General features: G+C 67.6%; 1 protein-coding gene across 9 annotated transcripts; it reads left to right on the forward strand.

The window, feature by feature from the left end:
• The first annotated feature begins 1832 nt into the window (after positions 1-1832).
• NADK (NAD kinase) lies at positions 1833-18267 on the forward strand. Of its 9 annotated transcripts, none has more exons than XM_089301576.1 (13): positions 3918-4072; positions 4721-4825; positions 6715-6909; positions 9293-9376; positions 12681-12810; positions 14733-14841; positions 14916-15001; positions 15344-15446; positions 15779-15933; positions 16034-16133; positions 16208-16365; positions 16791-16873; positions 17157-18267. In XM_089301576.1, exons 3-13 carry the CDS (start codon positions 6752-6754, stop codon positions 17317-17319), a joined length of 1329 nt encoding a protein of 442 aa, XP_089157702.1. In that variant the 5' UTR covers positions 3918-4072; positions 4721-4825; positions 6715-6751; the 3' UTR covers positions 17320-18267. The 9 variants fall into 9 exon arrangements, with proteins under 9 accessions (XP_051696500.1, XP_051696498.3, XP_008250805.3 ...); XM_070079415.2 differs by having other exon boundaries at positions 3954-4072; positions 4721-4767; XM_051840540.3 differs by lacking the exons at positions 3918-4072; positions 4721-4825 and adding an exon at positions 1833-2080.
• Positions 18268-21294: the final 3027 nt, after the last annotated feature.

Genomic DNA, 21294 nt, shown 5'->3' on the forward strand with positions numbered 1-21294 from the left:
CTGTCCACCTGCCACCTTCCCAGGCAGCTGTTCGGGCAGGTGAGCGTCACCTGTGCCTGCCTGGGGCCTGCGCTGTTTGAGGCGCTCAGGGCGGGGGTACTCGACCGCCGGCAGGGGTGGGTTTGCCTGGCTCCGAGCTCCCCCACTTCTTCCTGAAATAACTGTTTTTCATAGATGCGCAGGCTTCAGCCCTGGGGCTGTCTCAGAAGAGCCCAGTGTAGGAGAGAGTGTCGGGGGTGACCCTGTCCAGGCAGAGGCAGGGTCATGCTTCAGGGCAGGGTCTGAGCAGAGCTGGGGGCGCTACTGACCACTTCCTCTTGCAATTTCTCCTTCCCACAGCCCAGCCCTTGTCCCTTCCTTCCCCTTAGCTGACCTAGGACAGCAGGTGCCTTAGCTCCCCTAGCAACGCAGCCAGTGAAACTGGCCCCAAACAGGGCATTCAGGTAGTGGCACCTGGCGAGGGCGGGGTGGCAAGGGGAGGGTCGTGGCCGAGCCACAACAGACTTGCACAGGTTGAAGGGGGCTGGGAGCCCCTCAACACATCCCACGTGTCTGCCTGCACCCCGAATGCCAGGCACCCACTTCCCTGCCACATTCCAGTGTGCCTTGCAGCCCCCACGGTGCTCCGGAACCTGGCCCTGCCCCACCTGGAGGAGTACGTACCTGGCAGGTGCTGGCAGGTACATGTGAGTGCACCTCCCCGTCCCTAGCAGTCCCCCAGCCTCCTCAGCCTCCTGGCCACTCCAGCCTGCCCTGTGCCCTGTGTCCTGCCAGCTCCATGCCAAGGATTCTGTGCTGACCTCTGCTGCCCTGCCCCTGGCAGAGCCTGACCCTCAGCAAGGAGCCCACAGCAGGGGCACCCCGCGCTGCCCACACTCACGACACAAACACGCCACCCAGTGTTGCTGCCGCCTCACCAGTGGTCGGGCTGCCAAGTGGGCTGACCCAGGGCAGCTGTGTTCCCGGGAGCAGCAGGCCTGGCCACATTGCCCCGTCCCCCAGCATGGCTCCTCCTCAGAATCCAGGCTGACCTTGGGCAAGTTACTGGGCCTCTGGACCTCAGGGTCCAAAGACTTCTTCACGGGGTGGGGGAGGGGGGCTTGTGGACATCGCGAGCCCCGCCCACCCCAGGCACCTGCCGTTTGAGGGATGCTGGTCCCTGGAAAGCTCTGGTCAAGACCGCGCCCCTCCCCTCCCCCTCCTCACTCCCCATGGTCTGCTCCACCCTTGACCTGGGCTGCCCTGGTCAAGACCGCGCCCCTCCCCTCCCCCTCCTCACTCCCCGCGGTCTGCTCCACCCTTGACCTGTCTCATCTGCTGAGCCAGGCACAAGGCAAAGAAAGGGGGCCACGGCCAAAGCAGCCCAAACATGCCTGTCGCGTGTGCGGCTGTGGGTGAAGTCCCAGAGGAGGGCCTGGGGCCTGGGAAGCCGGTCCCAGCCTGGTGACCGAGGGGTGCGCTGACCTGGGGGAAGCTCGTGGCACACCTCCACGGGGAGTCTCAGCCCCTCCTGGCCACTTCCTCTTTTGGGTGCCGAGCCCAGCCAGCGGAAGCCAACTTCCCCACCCCTAGCTGGAGTACAACCCCAAGGAAAGCCGTGGCCTAGACAGCCAGAGGCGCCCCCGCCCAGCCTGAAGGACAGGAGCCAGCTCCGGGAGCTGCCCGGCCCTGCGCCTCCCCAGCCCCAGGCCTCCCAGGACAGGCCGAGGTTGGTTTGGAGTGTACACGCCCGAGGGCCCATCCCTGAGAGCAGCTCTCGGGCTGGGACCTGCTGCCCCTCCCTCGCAGCCCCTGGGGGGAGGCCGCGTCTCCTCCCCCAGTCCTTGGCCTCTGAGGACTTCCGGGTGCTCCAGCGGCGGTGGTGGCGTGAGCGAGCGCGGGTCGAGTGCCAGGGTGGACGTGAGCCCCTGGCCTCTGAGTCCAGGGCCCCGGATTGCGCAATCGAGGTCTCCGGAGGAAGCCACAGCCCTTGTTTTCTCTGAAGTGGGAGGGGCTGCCCTGGCAGCCTGAGGCCCGGGGTGGACGGCTACCCTGGTCAGCGGCCGGGCAGCGCTCCTGCGTCCGGGAGCACGCTGGACAGGTAGGTCCCTGGGTTGAGCCCCGCGCCGGCGGCCGGGCCAGTGGCCGTCCTGGGAACAGCCATCCGCACAGGCGGCTCAGGGCTCCCCCCGTGGAGACGCTGGTGGTCATCCTGGAGAAGTGGCCGAGTTTACACAACCAGCCAGGGGAAGTTACAGACGCTAAGAAATCCCTCGGCCACCCTCGGTGCCCCTGCTGCCCGGTGGTCCTGGGCCCCGGTGCCCTCAGGGAGACAGCACCAGGCCCAACGGCCTCTGGGCAGCGAGAGCCTGACCACAGCGCGTACAGGGGGGCGGCCAGGGGCTCAATCAGGGAGTGTGTGTGTGCGCCCACGCAAAGGAGCATTTGGAGGAGAAGCGGCCCTGGGGCATCCGGGCCCAGCGGGTTCGGCCCCTGGCCAGGCGGGGCCGGCAGTCCCACAAGAAGCTCCTGCGGCCTTGTCCGCTTCGTCCCACCTCCAGGGTCCTCCACTCTGTGGACTGCGCACAGCACTGTCCACGGCCACCCCAGAGAAGCCCCAGAGCCCCGGGTGGGCGCGGCCGCTCGCAGCCACACAGTCCGGCCGGCCTCGGCGAGCCGGGGACCGGCGGGCGCGCACCGCCCCCGCACCTGCTCGCCGGCACCGGCCCACGTGACCCGAGACCCCGCCCCCGCCCGCCGGCCGTCGCCCCCCGCGCCGCTGCCGCTCCCGCGCCCGTCGACCCCGGCGGCGGCCCCACGTGCGCGGCGGCGCGGCAGGGCGCATGCGTGGCGGCCGCGCCTGCGCACTGGGCGGCCGCGGCGCAGAGCTGCTCGGCGGCGCCGGCGCCGGGTCCGGGCGGCCATGGGGCGGCCGGCGGCCGGGGCGCGGAGGGCCAGGTAGCGGCGGCGGGCGACGGGCGAGGCCCGGCCTGGGGACGGCGCCGGCGGCGAACGGTGAGCGCGCGGCCACTCGGCGCCCGGGGGCGCGCGAGCCGGGGCTGGCGCCGGGCAGGGCCGGAGCCGGGCGCTGAGGCGGCCGCGGGGTCCCGGCGCGGGGCGCGCGGCGCAGCCCCCGAGCGAGGAGTTTCCCTGACCCAGCCGGGCGCGAGGAGGAGCGCGGCGGGCTCCCGAAGGGGCGTCCCCGGACCCCGGAGGGCTCCTCTCCGGGGCGCCCGGGCCGCGCCCCCGGACCCTCCCGCCCCGCCCCGCGCAGCCCTGGCCTGGCTCCCCGCGATCCGGCGGGCGCAGCAGGTGCTGCCACGGACGCCGGGCGCCTGGGGCTGCCGCTCGCGATGGCAGCGGGTGCGGGGTTCTCGCGGCTCCCCGTGCAGGCCCTCACCGCGCCCTGCGGGGTTCGCAGGGCTCCCGGCCCGTGTCCTCGGGGGTGGCACTGGCCTGTCGCCCGCAGCGGTGGCGGCAGGGCCCCTGCAGCCCTGGGACGCCGGGGTTCCACTTTCGCCGTGTGCGCGCCCCGTGTCACTGAGTTTCCCGTGCACGCGCGCTGTGCGCCGGGGCTCGTGCGTGGGGTAGGTGAGCCCGCGAGCACCTGTGGGTGAGCCATGGCCCGGAAGCCGCCTCAGGAGGCCTTGCTGCCCGACACGCGCACGCTGGCCGGAGGCGCGGGTGCAGGGCCCAGAACCCCTCGGAGGTGGGTGCTGCCCAGTGCCACCCGCCCCTGGTCCTCCTGCGAGTGGCCTGTCTGGGCCTCAGAGCTTGAAGTTCCTGAAAAACTTGTCGGCTCGGGCTGGCCGTGGGGTGGCGGTGACCGTCCGCACAGCTGCCCGTGCCTTCCCGGAACCTGGGAGAGAGGCCAGCGCGGGCCGTGGGGCGCCGGCGTGGCTCTGGTCACGTGGTACTGTCCCAAAGGTCTCTCGGCTGAAATGTAACTCTTACTTGTACTTGTTTGGAGGCAGAGCTGCGTGAGAGAGGGAGGAAGAGAGGGGGTTCCGTCGGCTGGGTCACTCCCCAGGTGCCCGGGGCAGCCGGGCTGGGCCAGGCCGGGCCCGGAGCTGCACTCTGGTCTCCCGGCTGGGTGAGGGCGCAGCTGGGGCTCCGCGGGGGATGCTGGTGGGCGGGGCCCCTGGACTGGCGTTGAGGGTGTGAGCTTGGGTTGGGGTCCGCTGGGTACCTGGCGTGCCCGGTTGTTCCTGTGTCAGGAAGTCGTGGGGCCTCTGTGGGGGCCACCTCTTGCTCTCGCTCTGGGTCACCTCTCCCCCTCCCTCCCCCTCCCCCTCTCCCCCTCCCTCCCCCTCTCCCTCTCTCCCCCTCTCCCTCCCCCTCTCTCCCCCTCTCCCTCTCTCCCCCTCTCCCTCTCTCCCCCTCTCCCTCTCTCTCCCCCTCTCTCCCCCTCTCTCCCCCTCCCTCCCCCTCTCCCTCTCTCCCCCTCTCCCTCCCCCTCTCCCTCTCTCCCCCTCTCTCCCCCTCCCTCTCCCTCTCCCTCCCTCTCTCTCCCTCTGTCCCTCTCTCCCCCTCTCTCCCTCTCTCTCTCTCTGGAGTTGCCGTGGGGGTGAGGGAGTGGCTGAGCTGCAGCCTGGTGTCCCAGTGTGGCTCAGCACCTCTGTCCAGGATGACGGGCGCCTATGATGGGGGGTCTCCGTGCCAGGACCCCTCTCTGCTCCGGCCTGGGGCGGCGCTGTCAGCCCCACTTCCTCTAACCTCTGTGGTCCGTGTGTCCACACAGGCTCATCAGTGCCGCTTCCGGGGCGCTCAGCGCTGCTGTGGGTGTAGGTCAGTGTGCGGGTCTTGGCTGTTTTCAGTGCGGTGGTGAAGGACATTTCGAGTCTCAGTATGTAGAAATGCGGTTGGTTTTGTGTATCGAGTTTGCCTCTCCCGTCTTGACTTTGGGGTGACGTCGTGGGTCGTGTGGTGGGCTGCTGCGTGGGCTGCCTGCGTGCTGTGCCCCGGGCCCTGCGTCGGGGCCAGCTTTTCCAGGCCTCTTCCCGCTGTGTCCCCGGCACGACACTCTGTCCCTGTGTGCCTCGGGCCGCACCCCAGGACCTGGGTCACGACCCCAGGCCCTCTTACCCGCCTCGGTGCCGGCGTGTGCCGGCGTCTGCCGCCGCAGGTGCCTTGGCCGGTTTGCTGGTTCCCTGTGTGTGGCAGCCATCCCGTCACCATAACGGTTTCTTCATTACGGTTCCTCTTTGATTCTTTTAAGGTTTTATTTTTTTTTTTTTAGATTTATTTATTTATTTGAAAGTCACAGTTACACAGAGAAGGAGAGGCAGAGAGAGAGAGAGAGAGAGAGAGAGGTCTTTCATCTGCTGGTTCACTCCCCAGATCGCTCCAACAGCCAGAGCTGGGCCGATCTGAAGCCAGGAGCCAGGAGCTTCTTCCAGGTCTCCCACGCGGGTGCAGGGGCCCAAGCACTCGGGCCATCTTCTACTGCTTTCCCAGGCCACAGCAGAGAGCTGGATGGGAAGTGGAGCAGCCGGGACTCTTATGGGCGCCCATATGGGATGCCGGCACTGCAGGTGGAGGCTTTACCTGCTACGCCACAGTGCTGTCCTCCAAGATTTTATTTATTTATTCGAGAGATGTAGTGACAGATCTTCCATCTGCTGGTTCACTCCCGAACAGCTGGGGCCGGGCGGGGTGGGCCAGAGCCGGGATCTGGACCCTCAGGGGCTCTGCCGCAGCTCAGGCACGGAGCCCAGGCCACGCTGCGGCACAGCCGGCGGGCGTGTAGCTCACCACTTTTGTTCTCGGGACTTTGAGCCTGGCGTTAACCGCGAGTAGACTTTGGCTCCGGGTCGGCATCGCCCTCACCTTCCGGGTGCTCTGTGGACTGGCTCTGAGGTTCGCCGTCAGCCCTCGCCAGGGTCGGGAGCGAGTTCAGAACCCCTGTGGTGGGAGTGTGGGGGCCGCACGGCTTTGTCACACTTTTATTCTTGTGTGTGTGTGTATTTTTTTAAAAGATTTATTTACTTATTTTGAAAGAGTTATGGGGGGGGATGTCCCATCTGCTGGTTCACTCCCCACATGAGCACAACAGCCAGGGCTGGGCCAGGCTGGAGCCAGGAGCTTCCTCCAGGGCTCCCACGCGGGTGCAGGGGCCCGAGGACCTGGGCCGTCCTCCACTGCTGTCCCAGGCCACAGCACAGAGCTGGATGGGAAGTGGAGCAGCCGGGACTGGAACTGGTGCCCATGGGATGCCGGCACTGCAGGCAGCGGCTTTGCCCACTGCGCCCAGCGCCGGCCCCGTTTCTGGGTTCTGGGTTCTGCTGTGTTGTGGCAGAGAGGAGCTTCTCTCCCTTCTCCTCTTTTGGAATTTGAGGCCCGCCCTGGCTTCAGTGTAGGTCGGCCTTGGTGGACGTTTCCTGAGTGCTGAACTTAAACGTAGCCTGTGCAGGCTCTCCTGGACTGACGGGCGCCGTGCAGGGCGCCATGTCCTGCCCCGGCACTGACCCCGGGGCTGCTGTGTGCCAGCAGCGCCACAGCTCCGCCCCCGGCGCTCCTCTCACTCCTCGGCTTCTAGGGCTCCAGACCCTTCCAGAAGCCCCAGGTTCATGGCTGAGGTCTTTGTCCTCTTTGGGGTGGAGACAGCCTGTTTTCAAAAAACTTGGGTAAATCGGACATCAGCAGCTTTCCCCTAATGTGTGTGCTTTATCGCTGTTTTGTGTATCTGTGTTTGTTAGTTTATTAAATAAGACATCAGTGTTTTTCTGTCCAAAGTTATTGCTTAGCGGCTACAGAAACGGAACAAGAAAACATGAACACAAACAAGGAGCTAAGTCCAGACTCCGCCGCCTACCGCTGCTCGGCGTGCCACGGCGATGAGACCTGGGGCGACGGCCCCCCCATCCGGGGCCGGGCCAAGTCACGCAGCCTGTCGGCCTCGCCCGCCTCGGGCAGCACCAAGGAGTTCAGGTATGGGCGCGAGGCCTCTTCCCCTCCCGTTCGTGATGTGATTTATTAATATGGTCACGAAGAATCCTTGAGAATTAAATATTGAGGCCGACCGGTGTTACTAGTGTGGTTTCTGTCCAGAAGGTGGACCTGGGTGGCCACCTCCCGAGTTGGCCCAGACCACCCAGCTCAGCCCACACCGATTCTCTCGCTCGTTCGTTCTTTTTTAGTGTCAGGTAGAGAGAGAGAGAGAGGTCTTCCATCTGCTGGTTCAGTCCCCAGTGGCCACAAGAGCCGGAACTGAGCCGGTCCAGTGCTTCCTCCGGGTCTCCCACCTGGGAGCAGGGGCCTGAGCACTTGGGCCATCTTCCACGGTTCTCCCAGGCCATAGCGGGGAGCTGGATGGGAAGTGGACCAGCCAGGACTGGAACCAGTGCCCATGTGGGGGCTGGCACTGCAGGTGGAGGCCCAGCCGACTGCCTCACAGCACCGCCCCCACACTGCCTTTCAGTATTAGACTTGGTGAGGAGACCTCTGTGTTCCTGGCCCTTCAGAGAGGCGAGGGCCGGAGGGCATGCCTGGGCAGGGCCCGTCACGTGTGTGCCCTCTGCCCGCCTGCCCCTCCGTGGGCCGCGGCACTGCTCTTGCTCAATGGCGCTTGGGCAACAGCAGCCAGACCTCGTGTCCGGGAGGCCTGACAGGCACGCGGCGGTGACGGTGGCGGTGGCGGCACTGAGCTCGCCAGGCGGTGCCCTCAAGGAGGGCTCACGCCCGTGCCAGCCAAGGGAGAGTTCTTCGGTGGAGAATGGTTGTTGTTTTTGTTTTATTGTTTGTTTTTAAAGATTTTTTTGGAAGGCTGAGGAAGACATCTGTTTTCGAGGTCACTGCCCAAGTAGCCAAAACAGCCAGGGCCGGGGGAGGCCACAGCCAGCGCCTGGAACTCCAGCCTGGGCTCCCACATGGGTGGGCGGCAGGGGCCCAGACACTTGGCCATCATCCACTGCCTTCCCGGGCGCGTTACTAGGGAGCTGGATCAGAAGCAGAGCAGCCGGGATTTGAACCGGTGCTTTTGATATGGGAGCCGGCATCGCAGGTAACAGCTGACCTGCTGTGCCACGACCCCAGCCCTGGAAAGTGGTTTTGAAAGCAGGCCACGTTTGGGGACCAGATGAACTTGGTGGGCAGCAGCACCCCGTCACTGGTGAGGGCCCTGGCGGCGTGGGCACGGCTTGCCCAGAGCAGCCGCTGTGGAGTTGTCACTCGGTCCCTGGTGCCTCCAGGCCGTGGCGGTGCCCGACAGAGCTTTTTGCTTTCGGTTTCTGTAAGTTTGTTGGCTCCGTGCAGCCTTCCTGTCAGGACCCTGGACCTGGGGATACAGACAGCGGTCAGCGGTCAGAGGCAGGCTCTGGAGGGCCCTGAGTGAGGCGGGGGAGGGGAGCCACGCCCCCAAGGCGCCCATGGCAAGTGGAGGAGCCGCACACCTGGTTTCTGGTTGCCTTTTGAGTTCCTGAGTCCAGTCTGGGTTTTGCAATACACTTAATCATCTTTAGAAGACGTACGTAAGCAAGCCCAGAGCACGCTCGGTCCAGAAAGGCCCCAGGTGTGCCACAGCCACCAGACGCCCGCTCTCCAGCGTAGACACTGGGACGCTGGCAGTGGTTGAAGACAGAGAGCAGCGGGCGGCTCCCTGCTGGCCATCACGTCCAGTGGCCCCGGAGCGTCCTGCTCCCGTGGTCAGGAGGTCACAGGTGTCGCCTCAGCCCATTGACCCCGGTAAAGGCAGGAGCACCAGCCCAGGGCCTTTTCCCAGGATGCCATGAGTCAGTCACTTTTCATTTGTTGGAAAAGTTGGGCTCTTCGTATAGTTCAGGGTAAATGTTTTTGTTAACATTAAATTTGTTTTTAAATGTATGTATTTGAAAGGCAAACAGAAACACACAACGGTGGGCAGAGCGATGTGCCGTCCTCTGATTCTCTCCTCGGATGCCTGCAGCAGCTGCTGTCCGGGTCTCCCATGTGGGTGTCAGGGGCGCAGGGGCTCGAGTCGTCCACTGCTGCCTCCCAGGAAGTGAGCAGAAGGGGAGCCAGGACTGAAACCCAGGCGCTGTGACCCCCATTCCGACACCTCCCCCTCCCCAGGCCACCTGGGAGTAGGTTCTGACCTCTCGATTCCCAAATAGTGACCAGGAGACAGGTTCTGGGACACCCCCAGGAATGCAGACCCCCAGGCCCGTCTCAGAGCCGGCGTCTCCCCCGTCCGGGCTGGGAGTGTCTCCCGCCGCGCTGAGGAGCCTGGGGCTCCAGGGCTGGCGCTGGTGCTCCCTGGAGTCTGGGGTGGCCCCGTCTGTGTCTGTGGCTGCACACGCGTGTTCTGACGGCGCTGCGCTGTGTGTGCTCTCTGCAGAAGGACGCGCTCTCTGCATGGCCCGTGCCCGGTGACCACTTTTGGACCAAAGGCCTGCGTGCTGCAGAACCCCCAGACCATCATGTGAGTTGGGGTCCCCGGGAGGGTGTGTGTCGTGGGGTGGCTGTGGTGTGGACGGAGCAGTGTGTTTCCAGTCACTTAAAGCCACGCGACGTCCCCGGGTCCTGCTGGCTTCCCTGGTGCCTGCAGAGTGGCGCGCGCCGGCACCCGCCGAGCGCCAGCGTGGCCTGGTTCCTGACCGCTCTGTTCTCGGGCGCTGTTTGTCCTGAGGTCATTTGAAGCTCGAGAGACGCCGATGAACGAGCCCGTCTGGCCGCGCTTGTTTAGGAGACGCTCTGCCTCGTGGGCGCGGCTTTCACGCGCTCTGGGCCGCCCGGGGTTTCGGCGGACCAAGGCCTCGCGTCAGTGGCCTCGACCGCGTCGCGGCACCGCTGGCGTGGCTCTCCCAGTCTGCTGTCGTGGGCCTGACGGCTCCGCCCGCGTCCTGTGCCCCGGCCCCGCTGCGGTTTGTGTTTTTAGGGGAAAACTAGCCAAACGGTTTAAACACTGGAGTTCCACCTCGGCTCGGAGCGTTTTACTTCGCACTTTCTCCAGAGAGATCCCTGGTCTCTGAGCCTCTGGCACTGCGGGGCCGCGGCCTCCAGGCCTGTGTGTGGGAGCCCTGCCGTGCCCGCAGGGCCTGCTTCAGGGAGCTGGGGACGGATGGGGAGGTTGTGCGTGCCCGGGTCTGGCTCTGAGAAGAGAGGTGCACGTGAGATGCGAGAGGCTGTGACGTGTAGTGGGGGCTGGGGCTGTGCACTGGGGACCCCCTGGGCAGCACCGTGCATCACCCAGTGCCTCCTCGGGGTTAGGACCTCACCAGTGGGCTGGCTGGGAGCTGTTTGCGGGGGCTCGTTAGGCTGCCCCCTGCAGGCTGTGCGCTGCCCCGCCCCCGTCCACACACAGCTCCTGTCATTTTGACCCCAACCAGGGAGGGCTGTGCCGAGGGCAGGCCAGCCCCACCACCTCGGCTCCCAGCTATCTGCTGTGGCTCCATGTGGCAGCCGCGCGGGTCCCTGGGGGCCAGCGCTCCCCGAGGCCAGAGCCGCAGCTGCTCGCCACACGGCTGCCCCACCCTCCCATGTTTGCTCCTGGCCAAGAGCTGCCCCTCCCTGCACTTCCTGGTCTGGGCAGAGGCACTCCCTGGTCACCATTTCATGGGTTAAGTGGCCTTTACCAGCTCAGCTCCTGGGGCCAGGCTCTGCCCTGGGAGCCTGCCCCCAAGATCCCTCGGGCTGAGGCACAGGGCGCTGGGAGCTGCCCCGAGGGTCCGTGGCGGCCAGGCCGGTGGCTTGCTCTGCCCTCGCTCCCTGCCAGGCCTTCTGTGGCTGTGGCAGTGACTCCCTGGGGACCTGGCCTCGTGGTTTCCCTGATGGCAGAGGCCGGTGCTGTGGCAGGACAGCTGTGAGGAACGTGGACTTCCGGTCTGGGAACCAACCTAGGTTTCACCATGAACCTGCGTTTTTGTTGGCTGTGCTGTGAGAAGTTGCCAGGTCATCTCAGTGGTCAGGACAGAGCTGCCCACGCCGTTGTGGCCCTGCTCTGCCCGTCCCATTCCCACAGCCGTGGCCCGGCAGGGTCAGCACCCACTTTTCAGATGACCCAGCAGGAAGCAGAGGATCTGGCTGGTGGTCCTCCCCAGGAAGTCCACTGGGGTCAGAGCTTCACTTGTGACCTGGGCGGAGGGCTGTGACCGCCCACAGGCCCCGAGGCCACTGCCCAGTGCAGATCGATCGAGGGCTGGGAGTGAACGCCCTTTCACCTGCCGGTGGCCTGGGAACTCCTCCCACGGGCCGGGCCAGTTCCACAGGCCAGAGGGAGGCTGGCAGAGCCGGGAGGCTGCACACTCGGTGCCGCGGCTGGGCCCGGAGCGCGGCAGAGAACAGGACAGCTGCGGCCTCTTGCTTGGTCTGTTTTCACTTACTTGAGAGGCAGAGAAGCAGAGAGGTCTTCCGCCTGCAGCGGCTCAGGCCGGCCGGAGCTGGGAGCTGGGAGCTCCGTCCAGGTCCCACGCGCATGGCGGAACCCAGTCGCGGGAGCCGTCGCTGCGCCTCCCAGGGTCCAGGCCAGCAGGGGGCTGGGGTCCAGAGCTGGAGCTGGCACTGAGCGCGGCTCGCTGATGCGGGACGTGGGCCTCTGAGCTGCGGGCCGAGCGCCGACAGACACTCTCTCCTCGGTGAGGCAGGAGGGCGCGGTGAGCAGCGGGAATCCTGTCTCGTTGGATTTTGTGACTTCAGGGACTCTTGGCCGGGCTGTGTTTAGAAGACCTCGCTCTGTAGCGTGCTGCGCTCGGTGCTGGTGGTGCAGACGCTGGGCTGGTAGTGTAGGATGCGCAGCCGGGAGGTGCTGGTGCGGCAGGGCTGTGCGTGCACCTGTCATTAGCAAAGTGTGACCACGATGCCATGGACACATCGGCCGTCTCCTGGAAGGGGGCAGTGCCTCGCGAGCCCCGCGACTGACGGGGCGGACGGTGAGGCCCACGGAGGTGTCATGGGTGGCTGCACACCCCCCAGAAACGCCTGGACAGGGTGAGTGCTGGGACCAGCGTCCCATGGTCATTGATTGACTGGATGCGGCCAGTGCTGCCGCCGTAGGCGTGTCCTTGTCGCTCCCCACCGCGACGGCACTGGGAAGGGAACTTCGCCGGTCTGCACCGCTGTTCTGAACCCGACAGGGAGCCCCAGTCCCCTCCTCCCTCAGCTCCTGGACAGCAGGGACACGGGTGCTGCTCCCACCCATGTTCCTGGTGCCCGGGACCTGCACGCTAGCGGGATCCCGGCGGGGTGGGAGGCAGGGCTCACGGCACGGGGGCGGCTGGGCAGGGCCGTGGCGCTCACAGCAGCGCCGCCACGACTTTAAACCAGAGGTCCGCACTGTGGGAGTGCAGGGAGCTAGGGTCGCGCTCTGGCGTGGCAGGGAGTGCCTGTCCTGAGGGGCCCGTGCCTGCTGGTCCGGGTGTTTGCAGGGAGCCGGCGTCCCCGACGGCCATGGGGTGGCCAGCCCCAGGCTTCCCCTCAGTGGGCTCTGTGAGCAGTTGTCCTGCGGAGGCGTCGGGGCGTCGCTGAGGGACGAGCGAGCGCTGGTGGGGTTGGGGCTGCCGAGGTGAGTGATGGGCACCGTCGGTCACTGCAGGCCGGTGCGGCCGAACACGGGAACGGGGTGAGCAGGCAGGGTCTTCCTGCTGGGCCGGACCCCGTGCCCGTCCCCACGGGCCAGGGCTGCGCCGCCGGGGCTGCCGGTGAGTGCCTTTGTCCAGGGGTGGACCGTGCGTCCTGTCCTGCCCGAGGGGCCGTGTGCGGCCGGCGTGAACCCTCTCCTCTCCCCCAAGGCACATTCAGGACCCTGCGAGCCAGCGGTTGACGTGGAACAAGCCCCCGAAGAGCGTCCTTGTCATCAAGAAGATCCGCGACGCCCGCCTGCTGCAGCCCTTCAAGGAGCTCTGCGCGTACCTGGTGCAGGCGAGTGCGCGGGGGCGGGGCGGGGGGGGGCCGCGTCCCGCTGAGGGCCCAGCCTGCGGCAGAGGGGTGTCCTGGCTGTGGTTCTGAGGGCCGTGTCCGGTGACGGCCTTGCTGCCAGGGTCCCGAGGCGGTGCAGGGTCTCGTGTGGGTCCCGTGTCTGCCCGTGTCAGCTGGTCTCGCCTTAGCCGCACCCTGACGGCTTTATCTGGGCCTGATTGCTTCGGGGGCCACACCCCCGTGCCCCGGGCAGGCTGAGGTCCCACCCTCGCACCTCTGATGCCCTGACGGCTCCCTCCCAGCTGTGCGCCTGCAAGGGCCACACAGGTGACAGGCGCAGGGCGCAGTCCTGGTCCAGCACCCCGCGGGGCGGGCCTCGCCGGCTCTTGAATGTTTGTTTTTTTTTTGCGGTGGCAGTCTGTGCAGGCGTCTTGCATCTGCCGGTCCTCAGCGACCTGCAGCCAGGGCTGCACCAGCCTCAATCCAGGAGCTGGAGCGCACCCTGGGCCTCCCAGCTGGGTGGACGTGGACCGAAGCGTCGGAACCGCCCTCGGCCGCCTCCCGGGGTGCACGATAGCAGGAAGCGGGGGCCAGAGTCGAGGGCACTGCACTACAGCGTCTGGGTGTCCCCAGCAGTGTCTCCACCCTGTACCCAGCACCGCCCTGGGCATCTTGTGTGCCCAGAGGCGAGGGGAGGCCCCTGCAGCTCTGCCAGGCGCAGCCCCGCCTGCAGCTGCACCAAATGTCACCCTCAGGATGGCCGCCTGCTGTCGTGGTGGAAGCCGCCACGCCACGGCCCTGTGGCACTGGCCTTCCAGACACCACGTGGACCCCAGTGTGCAGCTGCCACCTGGGCCTGCTTGAATGGCTGTGGCCGCAAAGTGCCAGGGTTTCCATCGCACGGTGGCTCTGGGTGGTGAGCCAGGGAGGGGGTCGCAGGTCTCCCAGGACCCTTCCTGGAACAGTTCTGCCCCCCAGGTCCCTGGCTGGGGCTTCCCCGTCCTGGCACCCGCTGACCCCTCTGCGGGAGGCAGCTCGGCCTCACCCACCTGCTTCCTTCGCTCTGCTGCGTGGGCGGCTGCCAGGTGCCCGGGTCCTCGTGCTCTGCTTCCCTTTGACCTCAGGCTGCACTGGGGGGGGCAGCGCCACCCACACAGCCTTCCCGAGTCCGTCAGGCGCCTCTGGCTGCGCCGAGCGCCGAGTGCAGAGCCCTCGTCCAGGGCAGGGACTTGGCTCCTTCAGGCTGGCCTCTGTTTCCGCTCCCCACCCCCGGGTCTCCACCGACCCCAGACCCTCCCAGCTCTGCCGCAGCCCGCATGCTGCTCCTGACCGTGACCGTCTGTCACAGGAGCGCTGTTCTGCACTTGGGCTGGGTTTTAATGGAAACAGGTTTGCCGCCCCCCTCCGGTTCTAGCCTGCAGTCCCTCGGCCGTACCTGATGATGACCTGGCTGGCGGAGTCCTGAGGCCGTACGGGGCCTCATGTGGCAAGCGTGGTCGTGTGGCCTCTGGTCCCCTCTTTATGGGAAGCCATGAGACCACATCTCATCCCAGTCACCTCCTGAGGCCCCGCCTCCTCCCAGAGGCCCCGCCTCCACAGCCTCTTAGCACCAGTCATGGCACAGCTGGGCGGGGTGTCCACACCTCACGCTGGGCTGGCAGGGTGTCCACACCTCACGCTGGGCTGGCAGGGTGCTCGCACCCACAGGGGTTGTCCGCCGCCGCATGAGTCCGTGGGGACACTCGTCCTCAGGCCTGCGTGGCGGGAGCGAGCACTCGCACCCCTGCACCAGGCGTCCAGCTCAGGTCAGTCCTGGCCGGGAGCGCCTGGGTCGGGGGCCTCCCGCAGCAGGGAGCCGTTGCGGGCGACCTGGGCCGAGGGAAAGCCGTCACGAGGCAGTAGGCTCACGGCCGCCCGCCTTCCAGGGGAACAACATGGTCGTGTACGTGGAGAAGAAGGCCCTGGAGGACCCCGCCATCGCGAGCGACGAGAGCTTCGGGCCAGTGAAGAAGAAGTGCTGCACCTTCCGCGAGGGTGAGGCCCGGCGGGCTGCGGCGCGGGGGAGGCCGCCCTGCGGGTCTGAGCCCGCCTGGCTTCCTGTTTCCCAGATTACGACGACATTTCCAACCAGATCGACTTCATCATTTGCCTGGGGGGAGACGGGACCCTGCTGTACGCCTCCTCGCTGTTCCAGGTGAGTGGGCGAGGGCGGGCAGCCGCTCGCGCAGGCCGCAGCCTTTGTCCGGGTCAGTTCAGAGAGCTCGCACACCGCGCGTGCCGTGCCGTGCCGGTGGGCTCTGCCTTCCCCAGGGCCAGGCAGGGAGAGCGAGCGGTGGGCGGGAGAGGGGGCTTGCTGAGTGCTGGCGCAGACCCAGGCGACTTCCTCAGGCAGGAGCGGTGCTGGGGGCCAGGCCAGGGCAGTGGGAACCCGGGGCCTCTGGAGCTCCGTGGCCTGGCCTGGCCTGCCTTCTCTAGGGAGCACCAGGCCCAGGGCCCAGGGCAGGCCGTGCTGAGTGGCCCGTCTCCCCGGTCGCAGGGCAGCGTGCCTCCGGTCATGGCGTTCCACCTGGGCTCCCTGGGCTTCCTGACCCCATTCAACTTTGAGAGCTTTGAGTCCCAAGTTGCCCAGGTGATAGAGGGTAAGTCGGGGTCCGGAACCACGCAGCTCTGGCGGGGCTGCCCTGGCGCGGCCGCTCTTCCAGTGCCGTGGCCACAGAGCAGCGTGCGACAGGCGTGAGGTGCAGACGCTGCACGTGTTTGGGTGCTTCGAGCGGTTTTGACGGCCAGCGTGTTGGGCAGAAGTGCACAGGGGTGTCGCTCTCGCCTGGGGGGGGTCTTGGCTCCCCGGGGTGGGCCCCTGGGCAGCGCTGGCCTCCCGGGGTGGGCCCCTGGGCAGCGCTGGCCTCCCGGGGTGGGCCCCTGACCCCGCTGGCCTCCCGGGGTGGGCCCTGCTGACCCCGCTGGCCCCCAGGGAATGCAGCGGTGGTTCTGCGGAGCCGGCTGAAGGTCAGAGTGGTGAAGGCGCTCAGGGGCGAGGCGGCGGCCGTCCACAACGGGCTCCGTGAGAACGGGCTGCCGGCCCCGGGCCTGGACACGGACACCGGGAAGCAGGCCGTGCAGTACCAGGTCTGTGGCCTCGCCCCTCCTGCACCGCGGCCTCATTCGAGGCCTGGGGGAGGTGGGGGCAGGCCCCCGCCCCATTGCCAGCGTGCGCCGTCCCCTCCAGGTCTTGAATGAGGTGGTGATTGACAGAGGCCCCTCGTCATACTTGTCTAACGTGGACGTCTACCTGGACGGACACCTGATCACCACGGTGCAGGGCGACGGTAAGGCCGCGTCGCCGTCCCCGGGGCCTCAGAGTGCTGCGGGTGGGAGCCTGACGCCTGCCCCTGTGCCGCAGGAGTGATCGTGTCCACCCCGACGGGCAGCACGGCGTACGCAGCCGCCGCGGGGGCCTCCATGGTCCACCCCAACGTGCCGGCCATCATGGTCACGCCCATCTGCCCTCACTCGCTGTCCTTCCGGCCCATCGTGGTCCCCGCGGGGGTCGAGCTGCAGGTCAGAGCCAGCGCCCTTCCGCCTCTCGTGTGTGAGTCATGTCCATGGGCACGGAGCCCCCGCCGTGCTGCCCGGGGCACACCCACAGCCCTGGCCCTGGCCTTGTCCTCGGGCCGACTCCTGGCTCCCTGGATCATGAGCCCTGTGGGGTGCCTGAGTGCTGTGTCCAAGCGCCCGGGCAGGATCTGGAGGGGCTTGGCGAGCTCTCAGCCACACGGGGAGGGCAGTCCGTGTCACACGGGTGCCCGGTCCCAGTGGAGGAGACCGCCTGGGCCCTGGCCGCCGCCTCCCTTCTCCCCTGCCCCAGGTCCCTGCTACAGTTGCTCCGGGCCAGGGTGGAGCCGCCCAGCAGATGCGTGGGAGCGGGTCCTGCAGGGTCTTCCCCCACCACCCAAGGCCCACCCCTCTCCACTTGGCCCTGACAGATCACGCTGTCGCCAGAAGCAAGGAATACTGCCTGGGTGTCCTTTGATGGACGGAAGAGACAGGAGATCCGCCACGGAGACAGGTGTGCGTCTCCTCTGTCGGGGTGGGGGCTGTGCCGCTGGCCCAGGTGCGTCACCTGCAGCACAGGCGTGACCGCCGGGCATGAGGCATCTACCTGTGGCTACTCACAGAGCCCCCCGGCTGCCTAGAGTTGGGGGCCGGCCTCCGTCCTCCGGGCACCGCACCCCTGGGCAGTGTCCCCTGCACACAGACCTGAGTGTCTGTCCCGCAGCGCGCTGAGGCCCTGGGGGGTCGGCCCTGAGCTGCAGCCCCTCCCCTGAGCCGTGTCCCCTCGGTCCCTGCAGCATCAGCATCACTACCTCTTGCTACCCACTCCCCTCCATCTGCGTCCGAGACGCCGTGAGCGACTGGTTCGAGAGCCTGGCCCAGTGTCTGCACTGGAACGTGCGCAAGAAGCAGGCCCACTTCCCGGAGGAGGAGGAGGAGCCGGGCGAGGCGCAGGGCTAGGCCGCGCCGCTCTGCTGGCGTCGGAAGTCTGTCTGCTTTTTTTTTTTGCATTTCTAAATGAGCAGAGTGAGGAAGGGGCTGGCGCCCTCCTGTCCACGCACCGAGCAGGGTCCCGGCCGCCCCGCACAAGGCTCTGGCTCCTGCCGGGGGCCCTTTCCGTCTCCGGAGGCTCAGGGTCGGGTGCTTGGTCTGTCCTGTGGCATTGGAAACGAACGTCTCAGCCGAGGGCCCCGCGGCTCGCTGCTTTCCCCACAGCTCGTCAGGGTGAGGGGCCCCCACCGAGCCTGGTGGCGGGGAGGGGGCAGGGGCGCGGGACACCCCACATTCCACACAGCTGGGCCCCAGGTCCGCCCGGTGGTGGTTCCGCTGGGCTTCCCGAGAGCTCACGTCCGTGCTGCAGGGGAGGAGCCGTCCTGTTGCCCGGTGCAGGGTGGCCGCTCCCACAGCCCTTCTGAGGACACACACATGCTGCATGCCAGTGCACGGGGCCACACGGAACCTGCGTGGGGTGCGTGGCTCTGCTGGCATCCACGGGGCGGGCCCTGGTGGCGGTTGCCCAGTGGACGTCCCAAATGCGGCCGAGTCTGCCCCACGGTTGCATTTTCTCATCGGACTGGTCGGAACAGGTCAGGACGGGCACTGCAGGCTCCGGCTGGCAGAGACCCTCGCCAGGGTCCCCCTGCTGCCCCATGGGCGCCGAGGCTCTGACCCCACGCCGTCCTGGCAGCCCTCTGTCCTGGGTCCACCCCACGCCACCTGTGTGGCTCCAGGTCCAGGAGGGAGTGGTCGAGCCGCTCGTCCCAGAGAGCAGGGTGCCGCACGGGTCCAGAAAGCTTTTGGCTTTGAAATAATTCCTAATGTCCCGTTGTTAACATCCCCAAATTTGTTAATATTGCTAGAAGCATTCTTACTATTTTCAGATCTTTCAATAAACACACTTGTAAAAAACCATTGGCTCGTGTGCTGGCTTCCGGCTCTGCAGCGGGGGAGGGGCCCTCAGCCTGCCTGACCATGCCTGGGAGAAGCGGGGGAGGGAGGCAGACGGGTGGCACCCTGGGGTGGCCTGCTCTCCTCGCCACCACTCCTGCATCTGGGCCCGTCCACGTCAGTGGACAGCTGTAGGCCAAGCAGATGCCCACCGGCCCTAGGGAAGAGGCCCTGGGAGCCAGCCACCGGCACCTTGGCCTCGCTCTGGCTGCTGCCGCCTCGGCCCAGAGCCACTCGGTGCCGCGTGTGTGTCCCAGCCAGCGTCAAGATGACCACCGCTGGGCCTTCGCTGTCCGTCCCTGAGTGGTGCGTGTCGGGGGGTCCTGTGCTCTGGGAGCGGTCACCTCTGCTGGTTGCTCTGGGTGACACCAATCACTGCTCCCTCTGGCCCCACAGCGCGGCTGGGCTCCACCTTGCCTCGGGACCCCAGGAAGTGCACAGGCCAGGCCTTGACTCCCTGAGGCCGTGGGGGACACGGCCTGCACCTAGCCTTGGCCAGAGGAGCACAGGGTAGCCGGGAGCGCCACCTGGGGGCCACACCCAGCAGAGGCTGTTGGTGTCCAGACCTGCACCTGGGAGCGCAGGGGATGGGGCCTGGGCACTCAGCTGTCCTGGGTCTTCCCAGCTGGTCATCCTGCCTGGGAGCGACTGGGATGCCACGGCTGGAGGCTGGGGGGGGGGGGCAGTCGGATGAGCCAGGGAAGGTGCAGGGGTGGCAGCGGCCGGGCGGTTGCTGCCCGGAGGACTTGGCCCCATGGAGACCCAGGCTGAGCCTGGGCATCTACGGTCTGGAAACAGGATTGGGCGGGCAGTGCAGGGACCAGGTGGGCCGAGTCTGTCCAGCAGGGCAGGGAAAGGGAGGCGTCGGGGGGCAGCAGGGAAGCAGAGCCCACGTCGCTGGCCCTCACTCCGGAAAGTTCCGAGAACTAGGATCCTGCCCTGGCTGGTCTGGGCAGAGCTGAGCGGGGCTGGGGGCTTACACGGGCACACACGTGCACACACACAGGATCCCGCCCCCGCTGGTCTGTGTAGAGCCAGGGCTTTCATGTACCCACGTGCACACACACGGGTGCACACAGTATCCTGCCCAGGCTGGTCTGCAGGCTCGGCTGGGTCGCGGGGTCTGCCCCAGGCTCCAGCTGCTTCCCCACTGAGCCTCCTACAGACACGTGCAGGGGAGCACAGACACGCGTGTCGGAGAACGCGGACACACGTGTAGGAGAACACGGACACACGTGTAGGGGAGCACAGACGCGTGTAGGAGAACGCGGACACGTGTAGGGGAGCACAGACGTGCAGGGGAGCGCAGACACACATGTAGGGGAGCACAGACACGCGTGTAGGAGAACACGGACACGCGTGCAGGTGAGCAGGTGCAGCAGTGCCCCAGGCTCTCGGCGTCCACCCCACCCCGGCAGGAACAGAGCAGCTCCCACTGCCGGTGAGCACAGCGACCCCATCAGGTCGCTCGGAGGTGCGACCCCTGCCAGTGCCCACACCTGCTGCCCAGGGCGGGGGAGCCCAGCAGGTCTGCACTGCACCTGTCTGCCCAGAGCTGGCAGCAACTCCCCTGCCTGTGACTCCGGGATTCCCTCCTGGCCGGCACCCAGGGGTGAGGGGCACAGAGCTGGGAGCAGCCCCCGGCCGCAGAGCCCCACTCATCGCAACAGCCTCAAAGGCCCTGCCCCGGCAGGCGCTGGACTGGGCGCAGGTTTCCGAGCTGAATCCGTTTGTCAGCAGCCAGCCCTGCGGGGTCCACCTCGGCTCCTTCCCACGCCACCCTCGTCCTAGGGGCCGGCTCTAGAGGACCCCTCCCTCCGGTCCTGCACCCCTCCTCCCAGGAGGAAGTGGTGAGCCCCGCGGAAACAGCAGGGCGCAGCGCCAACTCTGGCCCAGGCGCACCGAGGCTCCGCCTTTGGGCGGAGCGCCCCCGATCGCCCAATCAGCGTGCCAAGGGGCGTGGCCCTGTGCTCGGGGAGGCCGGGCAGTGCGCGCCCTCGTCTTCCACCCGCTGAGGGCTCTCTGGCGGGTTTTCCGTTGTCTCAGCCCAAAGCTGCGCCGCTGCTGACGTTGGTGCCCCTGCAGGACGGCCTGACCCCCGCTGTGTCGCGATGGGACGGCCCGGAGCGTGCCACGGGACGGGCTTGCGGGGGGCGCTGTTATGCTCCGACCCCGGTCCCGGCCCTGATGGGACTGTCCGGAGCGTGCCGCGGGGCGGCCGTGGAGGGTGCGCTGCCGCTGTGCCCCCCTTCCCGGCCCTGATGGAACAGTCTGGAGCGTGCCACTGGTCGGCCATGGGGGGGCTTTCGCCCTGATGGAACGTCCGGAGCGTCCACGGAGTGGGTGTAGGGAGCAATGTCCCCCCCGCCCCTGCCACGATGGAACAGTCCGGAGCGTCCACGGGGCGGCCGTGGGGGGGCGCTGTGGCTCAGCAGCGCTGGCCCGGACGCACCGCAGCCGCCGCGGCTTCCGGTGCGTCACTTCCGCCCCCGGCCACAGAGGGCGCACGCCGCTCCCGCCGCGCGCAGATCCCCGCTGCCCTGGCGCCCAGCGCCGTCGCCACGTCGGCGGCCCGCGGCCCGACCATGGGCGCCCCGGCGGGGCCAGGCCGGGCTTCGGGGAGGCCGAGGGACCCGCCCGGACCCGGGCGCTCGCCGCGCGCAGGCGGCCGGGGGCTCGGCCGCGGGGGCTCGCCCTCAGCCTAGCGCGTCGGACGGCGTCCCGGGCTCTGGCCCGCGGCGCGCGGGGCCCCTCACGGAGACGCGGGCCGGCTCGCAGGTCAGTGCCGTCGCGAGTCGTGGGGGCCGCGCGGGGGGCGCCCGGGCCGGCATCGGGGTCTCGGCGCGCGGGGCGGCTCGGCCCGTGCGTTCCCGGTGCGGGGCCGGAGTGCTGCGCGGGCTCGGGCCCCGCGAGTCCGCAGACAGCCGTGTCGACACCCCCGCGTGTCCGCGCGTGGGCCTGGGCGGTGTCCGCGAGGGGGGCGCGCGC

The sequence above is a fragment of the Oryctolagus cuniculus genome, chromosome 7 (genome assembly GCF_051225735.1).
Source record: "Oryctolagus cuniculus isolate XC-2025 breed Fujian yellow rabbit chromosome 7, ASM5122573v1, whole genome shotgun sequence".
NCBI classification, from domain to species: Eukaryota; Metazoa; Chordata; class Mammalia; order Lagomorpha; family Leporidae; genus Oryctolagus; species Oryctolagus cuniculus.